This window comes from Podarcis erhardii (genome assembly GCF_964252035.2).
Source record: "Podarcis erhardii genome assembly, chromosome: 10".
NCBI classification, from domain to species: domain Eukaryota; kingdom Metazoa; phylum Chordata; class Lepidosauria; order Squamata; family Lacertidae; genus Podarcis; species Podarcis erhardii.
The window spans coordinates 46,727,656-46,741,093 of NC_138500.1; the positions used below are offsets into that span (position 1 = coordinate 46,727,656).

At 43.0% G+C, this 13,438-nt stretch overlaps 1 protein-coding gene across 18 annotated transcripts in view; it reads left to right on the top strand.

The window, feature by feature from the left end:
- GRIP1 (glutamate receptor interacting protein 1) overlaps positions 1 to 13,438 on the top strand; it is a 331,256-nt gene that overhangs the window by 230,598 nt on the left and 87,220 nt on the right. For 17 of the 18 annotated variants that reach the window (XM_081877835.1, XM_081877839.1, XM_081877843.1 and 14 more), the window contains exon 2: positions 8,791 to 8,871. The exons of the other annotated variant lie outside the window; for it this stretch is intronic. In XM_081877835.1, the coding sequence (XP_081733961.1) occupies positions 8,791 to 8,871 (81 nt within the window). The remainder of the gene's footprint in view (positions 1 to 8,790; positions 8,872 to 13,438) is intronic. 18 annotated transcript variants of the gene reach the window in all.

Consider the following 13,438-nt stretch of genomic DNA (forward strand, 5'->3'; position numbering starts at 1 on the left):
TATTGTCAAACATGAGAAATGTTTGTTCTTGTGCACTACGTGAGTGTGCACTAGATCTATATCTGTCTATGTATATCACATGCATACAGTACCTGAATGCATGGTCAATTGGAAAGAATGCATTCTACACAGTGCTATTTTTCTAGAAAAAGAGGTGCCAGAACTCACCATTAACACTTTCTTGTTCTATTAGAATGGCAATGGCACTCATCTGAAAGGTGCCTGAGCTGAGTTCTGTCGAGTTCCGAGTGAAAAATAATAATCCCTGATTATATGTTATGGAGGGCAGTGAAGTAATAACTGAGGAAGCGACAACATAGAATGATTCACAAACATCCCATCCAGCACTGCCTGCTACTGTGGATGGGAAACATTGATGTGCTCATGTATGGACACACACATAGAAAAATCAGATCAATATTACCAATCCAGACATAGCATTATTACAGCCAAAAACTGAAACTTTGAATTTCTGCAGTTTAATCAGCTTGAGTTGAGCAGAATATAAGATGGTATTGGGAGTGAGGTGTCAAATTTTGAACTCGAAAGAACAATTATTATGAAGAATAAAAAGTGCTCGAAAGATAGAGTACCTGAAATCCCCCAAAGAACTAAAGCTTTCAGGAAATGCTGCAGAGTTTTGGAAAATATACTGCATTTTGAAAAGGTCGAAAGGTTATGAGAAAGATGAGTGTAAAGTAACTATGTTCCTGAATATTGCAGGAGTAGAAGCGGTTGGTGATTTTTAATGGCGTGAAGCTGTGTCACACTGAGAGAGCAGGGTATGATATAGCTTACCACAAGTTTGAAGAGAAAAGTGAAACATTTGCTAGAGGGCAATTTCAAAAGAGGACTCTGAGGGAAGGTGTGGTGTTTTTTTAATGAGCCAAAAGCAGAAGAATCAGAGCTGCAATATTGGGCAGCTAAAGGATTCCAATATAAGAAATCAGATTGTGTTTGGCATTGGAGATCTATAGCTGGCAATGTTGAGCGTCACATTTGGCTCATGAAAAGTCTTTGGGTAAGATTTTATTCTATATAATATTAAGAAACTGGCTTTCAAATCCAGTGCATATACCTGGAAGAGAAGTAAAGGATTTGAGTGTGTTTTAAAATAAGTAAAACCTGTGTTATGATGGAGGGTCCAAGGAACTGCAGCTAATGATAAAGTATGGGTGTGTAGTTGCATGTTGGTGACAAAAGGCACAAATAAGGAGAAGTGCTGCTTCATGTGGATAATATTTGCATGTAGCCCTATGTTGTGACTTAAAAGAGCATGTTTGCAAATAATTAATAGCCTGGTCACCTATGGTGACCAGATAAGCCAGGCTTCCTCAACTTTGGCCCTCCAGATGTTTTTGGCCTACAACTCCCATGATCCCTAGCTAGCAGGACCAGTGGTCAGGGATGATGGGAATTGTAGTCTCAAAACATCTGGAGGACTGAGGTTGAGGAAGCCTGAGATAAGCCTCTTGCTTCTTCCTTCCAGCTTTAAAGAGCTGACATCTCTTTAAGCTTAGAAGGCTGTCATCAGACTTTTTCCTTGGAAGGGGAAGAAACAACCCTGAGCCCTATCTCCCAAGCTTGTCTAACAAGGAAACTGACAGAGGTTAACTTCTTACAGCCTTAAGGCAAAACAAGACAAAATGTTAGACATGCAATTAGGAATTACATGTGTAGCTTTATCAAAGTTAATAGGGAGTGTGGGGAGGGGACACTCAATCTACAGCCCCAATCTTATTTTGAGGGACCATATCTGCTACTGACATTGGAAGAAAAGGTTCTGTTGTCTAATACAGAACTAGATCACAGCAGAGGCAAAGGGTTAAATCTGTTCCAGAAAAAAAGTACACCGGAAACCTACCAGGATTAGAATTCTGAGCACTCCCTATAGACAAACCATCCTCCAGAAAAGTTTGCGGCATTAGCCTGAGATAGTGCTACAAAAAGAACGAGACTGTAAAGAGCTCCACAAAGGCTATTAAACGAATGATATTGACATGTATATATAATTATACGATTTGTTTCATAATTTAGTTTTCTCAGTTAGATGCAATGGCTGTTAAGTCAGTTGTTCAAAGGAGAGTAGTTGGAATAGTAAGCTGTCCCTTTAAAAATGGGTTTTTTATTTTAACACATGGAGAAATGATTCCAGCCAGTCCTTGACAGCTAAGCCTGAATAAGAAGGCTACACTGTTTCACAGCGGACAGTTATAGTGTACTGTACTTAGAATAAAACCAGTTTTATTTGACGAAGGCCTCCAGGGTAATCCATCTCAGTTAAGCAGTTCATAGCAGATCATATTGCAACAGTTCTAGTTTCATATGGTGAGAGCAGCACACATACTTCTGTGTCAATTAACTTCGAATCATTAGAATTGTAGAGTTAAAACAGTCCCTGAGGGTTGTCTAATCCAACCCCCTGCATTGCAAGAATATCAACTAAAGCATCCATGACAGATCCAACCTCTGCTTAAAAACCTCCAAGGAAGGTAGAACCTAGTATACCTTTTGCGGAAGTCTGTTCCACTGTCGAACAGCTCTTACCATCAGAAAGTTCTTCCTGATTTTTAGTCAGAATCTCCTTTCTTGTAACTTGAACCTATTGGTTCGAGTCCTACTCTCTGGAGCAGGAGAAAACAAGCTTGCTCCACCTTCCGTGTGAGAGCCCTTAAGATATTTGAAGATGTCTATCATATCTCCTCTCAGTCTCCTCTTTCCCAGGCTAAACATACCCAACTCCCTCGTCTGTTCCTCACAAGGCTTGGTTTCCAGACCCATTATCATCTTGGTCTAGTCCAACCCCCTGCAATGCAGGATATATTTTTTGCCCCGGGTGGGGCCCGAACCCACAACCCTCAGATTAAGAGTCTCATGCTCTTACCAACTGAGCTATCCCAGAGCTGCGACATGTGAAATATATTAATTTCACATATAGGCTCATGGAGTCTGAACTGGTGGTGACTGGCCAGGAGCAAGAACTTGGGGTTGCAGTGGATGCCTTGATAAAGATGTTAACCCAGTATGAGGCAACTGGGGGGGGGGAGAGAAGCAACTTCCATGGCTAGGGAGGTTTTTTATTTTCCAATGCCTGCTGAAATCTTTTCTGTTTCATAGAATCGCATTTTGTAAAATCAATGAAGCTGAATTATTGGAAGATTCAAGGTGAACAAAAGAAAAGTGCTTCTTCACACAGTGCATAGTTAAACTATGGAATTCACTTCGAATCATAGAAGTCTAGAGTTGGAAGAGATCCCCAGGGGTCATCCCCTATAATTCAGGAATCTCAGCTAAAGCATCCATGACTGAGGCAGTGATGGCAACCAACTTGTATGGCTTTAAAATAGTAAAGGTAAAGGGCCCCCTGACCATTAGGTCCAGTCGTGACTGACTCTGGGGTTGCGGCGCTCATCTCACTTTATTGGCCGAGGGAGCTGGCATACAGCTTCCAAGTCGTGTGGCTATGATGACTAAGCCGCTTCTGGCGAACCAGAGCAGTGCACGGAAATGCCGTTTACTTTCCCGACGCAATCTACTTGCCTATTTATCTACTTGCACTTCGACATGCTTTTGAACTGCTAGGTTGGCAGGAGCAGGGACCAAGAAACGGGAGCTCACCCCGTAGCGGGGATTCGAACCGCCGACCTTCTGATCGGCAAGTCCCAGGCTCTGTGGTTTAACCCACAGTGCCATCTGCATCCCGGCTTTAAAATAGTATTAGATAAATTCAAGGAGGACGAGGCTGTAAATGGCTACTAACTGTGATGTCTGTACTCTGCCTCCATGGTCAAAGCCAGTATGCTTCTGAATTCCAGTTGCTGGAAACTGCAGGAGAGGATAGTGTTGTTGTGCCCAGTCCTGCTTACCTATTACCTATGGGCATCTGTTTGGCCACTGTGAGAAAAGGATGCTGGACTAGATGGGCAACTACTAGCCGGATCCAGAAGTGTTATTCTACTGTTCATATCTTTCTACCAGCAGAAAATGCAATTGTAGGTAGATGCACAGAAAGCTTTTTTCTGTAGTCGCTGAGTTAAGGGAATTGCTGGCACAGCAGTTGCCTCTGAACAGCATAATGACTTGCTGGAAATTGTTTGTTTATCACAGGCTGTCTAATCTCTCAGCCAAAGGAAATTAAAAAAAAAAATCTACTCATGTAATGAATGCAGCTCTAGGAACGCATATACATAATAAACGTTATTCCCACTGCAGTAGTAGATGTAGACACCTGCTGTATGAGCCCTCTGGAAGTGAGAGAGGTAAACTGACTATATATATTGTGTGTGTGTGCGTGCGTGTGTGCATGCTCCTCTAAATAAATATTATTTTCTTACTTGGTGACTGGACATTTAGTTTGCTTAGGCAATTACTGTCACTAATCAGTATGTCCTAGTGCTGGGTTGAAAACCCTGTGGCCCTCCAGATGTTGTTAGGGGAGGGGTAGAACCTTTATTGGGGAACACATTGTGCTCCCACTGGGATCCAACTTCGGTTCCCATCCTGCACTTAGCTGTCACCTGTGGCTCCTAGAAGCTGTCAGCATGCAACAGTGACCACACCCTGGGAATGGCTTTGGCTGGCCAGCTAAAGCAGGTAAGGGTAACCGATGGGTCTCAAACCCTCGATGAATTAGGGAATTCTCCTTCATGCAAAGACAAACTTGAGCAGATTGAGTGGATAAAACCAATAGTGGGACCAACAGTCAAGAAGGCTGTTTCTGCACGTGCTACATAGGGAAGCGAGGGGCAGACGGGGCTCATCAACCTAGGAAGGTAGCTCATCTAGGAGAAGAAAAACTCTGGCCCTAAACCTCTGCTGCCTTATGGGATATATTTGGGAGACGATAAGGCTAAGGAGTAACCTCTACACAAATCCAGAGTCGAATCCCTAAGATGGTTCAACGGCCCCTTGCTCATCTCCTTTTGTCAACTACTGCAACCAAGCTTCTGCCAAAGGTATTGTTCTGCTTTCCTTTGGACCACATCTGTGAGGTTGAGGGGGGGGGGGTCTTGTTGTCTGGGCAGCCAGGACCTCCATACACACTGCCTAGGCTTGCACCCCAGCTGCTGCTAACCTCCAGAGGCACACTCCATCCTCTCTTGAGACTGACAGATACCAACAACAACAACAACAGCTTCCATCATTTCTCACCTTTGGCCATGTTGGCTGGGACAGATGAAAGTCAGAGTCCACCAACATCTGGGGGTTCCACAGGTTCCCCATCAATGTTCTAGTGACTAGATGGGTGTAGATCTAAAATACTTGGTTTCAAACTTCACCATTTTATAGAGTCAGTGGCAACTTTGGAAAATTCATTCAGTTACTGATTCTTTAAAAAATGGGCAGTAGTCCATCTAATCCAGCAGTTCTCAACCTGTGGGTCCCCAGATGTTGTTGGATTACAACTGCCGACATCCCTGAGCTCTGGCCTTGCTGGCTAGGGGTGATGGGAGTTGTAGTTCAACAACATCTGGGGACCCACAGGTTGAGAAAGGCTGAATCTAACTTCTGTTGATTTAAAAGTGATAAGTAGTAGTGGCAGTAGCAGGCAGGGATAATGAACTGAAGCAGACCAAAGTCCGTCTGATTCAGCCTTCTGTTTCCAATATTTGCCAGCCAGGACCCTCTGCAACCTTCCAGGCATATGCAGCTGGTGCAGGACACAACAGCTGAGCTCCTGCATGGGATGGCAAGAGGGGATCATCTCATTTCAGTCTTTGAGATACTGCTCTAGCTTGCCTGCAGGCTAATGGATCCAATTCATGGTGTTAGGTAAAGGTAAAGGGACCCCTGACCATTAGGTCCAGTCATGACCGACTCTGGGGTTGCGGCGCTCATCTCGCTTTATTGGCCAAGGGAGCCAGCGTACAGCTTCCGGGTCATGTGGCCCGCATGACTAAGCCACTTCTGGCAAACCAGAGCAGCGCACAGAAACGCCGTTTACCTTCCCGCCAGAGCGGTACCTATTTATCTACTTGCACTGGTGTGCTTTCGAACTGCTAGGTTGGCAGGAGCTGGGACCGAGCAACGGGAGCTCACCCCGTTGCAGGGATTCAAACTGCCGACCTTCTGATCGGCAAGCCCTAGGCTCTGTGGAGTAACCCACAGCGCCACCCGCGTCCCAATGCATGGTGTTGTTGGTGTACTAAGCTCTGAATGACTTTGGGCCCAAGGAGCGCCTCCCCTAATACCATCCATCTCAAGTGTTGGAACCCGTGGGAAATGTTCTGCTTATACCAAGGGTTGTTTGTAAGGTGGTGATGTGAGACAGTGCACACTCTGCCTAAGTGGGATATGGTACAGGAAGCATGGTTATGAGAAGGGGGAAATTCTATATTAACCTTTGTGGAGCTTTTTATCTGGGGCGTGATTTTAAATAATTCTCACCAAGCCGCATTTCTCTGTTGCATAAAAATGAATGGCCTTCCCACTTTGAAGTAATTTCTAAAATTAAACCTATATGTAACAAGTGATAAATACTGAAATCAGTATATGGAAATGAAACCTCAAGTGGGCCAGTCAAAAGAATTATTATTATTATTATTAAACTACTGCCTTTTTTCCCCCCGCATCTTGGGATGTTACCCGAGATAACTTTAGTCTTTGATAGCCTTATTCACTTATTTTTAAAGCATGTAAATATGCATATGGTTAAAACTAATTGGTTCTTCAGGTTCAAAGAAAAAAAATGCAAATAGCTTTATTTGATGGTATGTTAAGAGCTACTTGAGAAGCAGAATGGAATCTAATTTTCTGTTCTTTTTACTGCTTATTGAGGAAGTGGACTAAACACTATTCAGTTCCTCAGACAATTTATTGATCCTTGGTATTCTTTGGCAGTGTTGGGGTGCCTCAGTGCTACCTCCCCGGGTATAGCATTGTTCAGCCTTTCTGAAATTGGACTTAAATAGCTTTTAAAAAATAGTTCCTTCAGAATTTAAAGGGATGTGGTCCCAGTGGCAGAACTTCGTACTCCAGTACTGGGGGGTGGAGAGCAGGTGGGGGTGGGGCTGGTGCACGTCCTGGGGGGGCGGGAATCCTGGGGGCATGGCATCCAGCGCAGGCAGGGGGGCAGCCACTATGGCACCCTACCTCTTCCTTTGCCACTGTATAGTCCTATCCGCGGGGCAGACATGCACCCAAATTTAAAGAAGAATTCCCTTATTGTTACTGAAACATAGCTGCTGTACAAGTATATTATCCTGCTTCGGTAACTGAATAAAAGAGCAAGGTTTTAAAATGAAAGGTCAGGGGTTTGCGAGTAATAGAGAGCCAGTGTGGTGTAGTGGTTAAGAGCGGTAGACTCGTAATCTGGTGAACCGGGTTCGCGGCCCCGCTCCTCCACATGCAGCTGCTGGGTGACCTTGAGCTAGTCACACTTCTTTGAAGTCTCCCAGCCCCACTCACCTCACAGAGTGTTTATTGTGGGGAAGGAAGGGAAAGGAGAATGTTAGCCGCTTTGAGACTCCTTCGGGTAGTGATAAAGCGGAATATCAAATCCAAATCCATGTAACATAAAAGTTTACACAATCTGCAATATATGTGTTTCTTTTTCACGTACATCTCTGAGGACTGCAAGCCAAACTGCACACTATTCATGCCACTGGGCCTGATGCCACTTAAAGCCAGAAAGACACTTAAGGATGGGGCACTTAAGAATGTATGATCTTTAACCCTTGCCCTGTTTTCCTTTTTAAAAAAACCTTCCCTAAACTGTTTCCCAGCTACTGTGCTTCCAGTTGATCTGACCCACGGGTCCCTGGCAGCAAGTCCCACTGGCATACACAATTCCACAGCCAATGCTAACAGCGGGCTAACAAGTCCAAAGTCCAGCCAGGCCAGGTTCCCACTTCAGCAGCTGATCTAGAGACCAGGGCACCTAGAGGTCAGTCCCACACAAGCCACATCTTCAAAGAGCTCCCTGGACCATCCAAGCCATGGTCCAACCAACATGGGAAGTTGAGCAGACCCAGACCTCAGCTCTGTTTCCCTTTTGTACTTTGCATGCAGATTGCAGCATCTGGGCTTGATGAGGCAGGTGGCCCTCAGCTGTCCTCAGCCTACTTCAGCTGAGGAATCACACACCTCCTCCCAGAGCTAGCGAGCCCCACCTGGCCAACTAGGAAGCTGGGTTGTGGGCCCTTGCCTGCCTCAGCCTCCTAGAGTGTTCCTCCTGCTGCTCCTTATGCATCAGAGCCTGCCATGTTCGGGGAGACAGGGGCTCCTCTGGCTCTGGTGATGGGTCCTGCTGCTCTGGTTCCTGTGCCCTGTCCCCCCCCCCATCCCTTCGCCATCATTGGTCACCCTGTGAGTATTTTCTACACCAACCTCTCCTTCTCCAGCCTCAGCTTGCCCTGGTGTGTCCCAGTCATGGCTATACTCCTCTGCTCCTCCACACTGTCCTGCCAGTTCAGGACATCAGTACCATCTCATCTCCAGAACTCAGACATTTGCATTAACTCACAGATTGGTTTTACATTAAATACAAACGAGGTCATCATGGGAAAAAGCCCATTGTTGATCAGTAATTTGGGGTTACTACAAGGAATGCATGACCCTACCTTTACATTTATTGCTTTACACTCATTATTTTGAAAGATTAACAGCATGTCAAATGCTACTGAAGGGAGCATTTGATGGAAATGTGGTGGTTTCCTAATTCTAGCCCCATTAAATAAAATAAGTCTTTTTCTCTTTTACTGCAAAGCAGCAGAATAATCCATTGGGGGAAACAGATGAAATATATGGCACACCTTGAATCTGAAATTGTCATTATTTTCTGTGTTTCAGATGAGAGTCCATACACTAAATCTGCAAACCAGACAAAACCACCCGAAGGAGCATTGGCTGTAAGGAGGCAGAGTATCCCAGGTATACTGCTATTTTTCAGTTTCAAGTAATTCTCAGATCACTCTTGGGAAGGCGATTCTTTGAATTAATTAAGTGTTCTGCTCTTCTTGTGAAGAGCACTCTGAATTAGTTATAAGTGTAGTTTCTGCTCCTAATTGCCTAGGTTATGCACTGTTCTGAGGGTGGCTTTGGACTGGCAAGCAGTGACAAGGGAAGCACAAATGATTTATGTGTTCTCTCTTCTGCGTTACGTATTAAGCAAATATCCCCTGCAGTGAGATATGTGAGACTGTGTGCAGCTCACGTACATCACCAAGGGGGTGTTGAGTGAGTCTCTACTTTATATGTTACACAGGAATTATATATCACACACACACACAATTATTATTGTCCCAAAGTTTGAATCACCTTAATTGTATTACACACCATCTTACTTTCACCAGGAAACATGTTTTATAGCCTTGTTGGTGCTATCTTCAATTGATTGTCTAGTAGTTGAAACCCTTACAACTTCTCATGTTCATTCTGGGCAAATTTAGAAGATGGTGCTTTGCCTATGAATGTATAAATTCCAGTTGATTATGCTCACTACTTCTTATCCTCCTGAATAATCACCAAGGTTTGGCAAGACATTCAGGTAAATGACCTAGACAACATGCAAACTCCCACCTTCCTTGTAGTCATGCTTCAGGACAGCCACACTCCATGTGTCCTTGTTAGCGTATTCCAGATGACACAGCAGCATTTGTGCCACTTAAATCACACTACTGAGAGTTGTCATACGTCAGTGGTAATGGTAGTGACTGTGTTACACAGCTCTACAGAGTTGAAGGCATAGGCATCAGGTCCATCAAGACAGACAGACACCTGTAGGTAAAGTTATATGGTAGCAGCATATTTGGAGCACGGCTTCTAAATTGCTCAGCATTTCATTAGTAGCTCACTCAGTGTCTTTCAGGTGCTTGTCATCGGTAGATAACCCCCACCACTGAGAGATACAACACATGATCTTATCACTGTCTTAACCTCTTGTCACTCTTATGCTTTGAAGTGCAGGGCTCTTTTATGAGGAATAAGAGACCTTTGATCCAAAACATGGAGACACCTCTGTCAACTCACAGTGTCACTGCTATTCACATCTCTCACTGTTACAGCATTGATGTAGCTTCAGTCTAGAGTAACGAAAATAATGAGCATTCACCCCTTTAGCATCAAACATATGTGAGAGGGTATTATTGCAGATCCACTGGAGGTTTTCAGGGTAGGGAAGATGATGCTTGTGTGACTAAGGCAGGCAGAAAACGAATGCTGCTTTCCATAAAGTTGTTTATGTACACTGTCCAGAAATGTTACACTGTAAAGAAAGCCTGTGATTTTATAACTCTATAGCGTTGTGACATTTTTAGCTGAATTCTTCCCGCTTCTGCAAAAGCATGTGTTTCATTATCAGTTTATTATTACCTCTGATTTTGATAAACACTGAAGCATCCTAAGAAAACAGAAGGTATTTACTGAAGCAGATATTTATCCTGATAGTCTAGCCTTAGCCAAACAGAGCAACATCCCTTTGTATTTGACCCAGTTCTGCAGATACTTGGAAAGATGAATTGGAGATGACAAGGAGGCTGAATAGTGCATAGCAACCATCCCTTGCCATCCCGAAAGAGACATTCACTTCTATGGGTATTATTATCCTTCAGTGGATATTCCCTGCAAACATAGGAAGCTGCCTTGCACCAAGTCAGATCATTGATTCATCAAGATCACTATTGCCTGAACTCAGAATTGCAGTGATTGGCTCTCCAAGAACTTCCCAGCCTGCTCTGGAGTCACCAGGGATTGAATCTGGGTCTGCATTGGTGGGACATGCTTTTCCTTCAGAATTAATAGCTGAAATATTTTAGTAGAGATCCTTAGGGCCTTATAACAATAATCAGTTTTAATGTTGATTAGTAATAGCAGCAACTTAGCATGTGTTTGATAGTGCTGTGTATATGTTCAGTTGCAATTCTTGCAACAATCCTGCATATTACAAATGGGTTGAATTTAAGCTGAGGCAGGTGTGCTTGCCTAAGGATACCTGCCCACTTAATGGTGGAGGTGAGATTCAAACTGTGGGATTCCTGATTTGCAGTTCCCTAGCCACTATGCTACACCAGCATACATATGGGTGTGTATAAACGTGCATATATGCTTATAGGCACAACAGCTACTGAGCTGCTGTAGTACTGAAGAATAGGTCACACCATATAGCAGGCATAGGCAAACTCTGCCCTCCAGATGTTTTGGGACTACAACTCCCATCATCCCTAGCTAACAGGACCAGTGGTCAGGGATGATGGGAGTTGTAGTCCCAAGACATCTTGAGGGCTGATTTTGCCTATGCCTGCCATATAGATCACACCTCCCTGGACCCACTGCCCAACCACATGCCTTGCGTTAGACCAGCAAAACTGGCTAGAGTTGGGACCTAAGCGACAAATGTTTGATCGGACTGTTAGAGGGCACAAATCTTAAACTGAAGAGAGGAAAAACTACCTCCAGAACTGATAGTCTGCTGCTGAAAAATGTCAAATTATCTAAGAACTATAAGATCTAATTATAGATTAGAGACATGAAAACTCTAGTCCAACTCTGCGTTCAGGCTGGATTTTCTTTTTTATGGCTGAACAGTCCTAGCACATGAATAATAATGATATTTAACATTTCATAGTGCTTTCAAGTTTTTGAAGCACTTCACATGCATTAACTAGTTACAGCTCTTACAACCATGATGTAAGGTAAATCAATATTTTCTCCCCCACCCCATCCACCCCATTTTGCATTTGTGGGAGGGAGGCTTCCCTAAGGCCACCATAGGCGAGATTTTAGCTACTATGCTATTACACTAGCACTCAAAGCCTAGATCATTTGATTAAGTTGCACAGAAAGCCATTAGCATGCCAGAGAGGCTAGCAATTCAGTATGTATAGTGCTTCCACCCTTACTTCAAATATTATGTGTCACCACATGTAAAAGAGAGAACGTGTTGTGTCTCCTTCCATCAGCACAAGGATTTCTGCTTGCACAATGAAACTTCAACCACTCTCTTCCCCGGGCATCCCATAAATCTTTTCTGGGTTTTCCCTTCCAACACTCTGGAGAAGATTTGGGGAGGGCACAGGGGAGCAAGGGATAGTTCTATTGTGGAAGCAAAAAATCCTTGTGCTAATCAGACAACTGCATTGGATACAGCCCAATAAAAACAAGATGAAGAAAAGTCCATCCAAAATTATGAGGGAGATGGTGTATCTTCCGTACGTAGAATACTTAAGAAATAGTTACAGGGTACATGAAAGAGCGATCCTGTACAATGATCCTACAGGGCAAAGGGAAAGCCACCACTATGCTGGTGAGATGGCTGCTATACAGTGGACTCACTCAGCCCTGGAGGGGGAAACACCACAGATAGGAAACTATCCAAAATAGTGGGAAACCAGTAAAATTTCAGTCATTCCATGAAACTGATTGGTTTGCAGGACAAAGGCAAACAACTTCACATAGTATGTCATCCAACTGTGGAATTCATTGCCATAAGATGTTGTAATGCGTTATAACTTTTTTTAAAAAAAATAAAATTATAAGTTGGTGTTGGATCAGTCTGACAGTGACTATTATAAACGATAACCGAAATAAAACCTGCATATATAGTCAATTTTTCATTGTTCAAATTGCTAGTTCGAATTAAATTTGTAGCTTGCTGGAGTCTTCCTGCCAGTGGTAAGTTTTTTCACCTGGCAAAATGATATCTAGTGTACTTAAAAACTGTAACTGTAGAACAGGCAGAGGTTTGTTGTTGGAGGTTTTTCTGGACCTTTCAGAGATACTGCAGCAGCAGATTTCCTCTATTCACTTTGGGATCAGGCTAGGTGACCCTTAAAGTGATTTCCATTTCAGTGATTCGTATACTGAATTTTGAAACGATGAACACAAATTATCGTGGTGACAACTAGGTACAATTTTATAAAGCAGCTATGTGTGAAAACAAGTGCCTCTTTCGATACTATTTATAAACAGATTGTTCTGTGGATGATCTATCTGGTTTTTCCTTGAAATAGCTTTCTATTTCTCTGGGTTTTTCTTTACTATGCACTACTTCTAGCGTTGTGAAGTGGGTTGGAAGAGTACTGCATTCCTCCCTCTCACGAAACAAGGGGAAATGGCTAGGACTTCTATAGAAAGGTTATAGATCTTTTGAAAATTTATTTTTTTTTTTTTTATATAAATATTTATTAAAGTTTTTAAATATAAATGCACAAATAATAAACAATCTTACTTCTATCACAGACATAATTTCATCACTTCTTTGGACTCCCTCGCGTCTCCCGCTCCCATTTACATCGTTAAAAGTTTTTTCCAAACAAATTATCAACTTGTTTACAATCTCATGTCCACACATTCAAATATGATCTAGCACTTCTTCCAAAAAATTTTATATTTTCTTTAGTCTCACTTATCATCAAATTTCAAATCTAATTTAGTGGTGGCCAATTTTTTATAATCTAGCATCCTTCTTAACATTCAACCAAATTACAATGTTTTTGTAGAT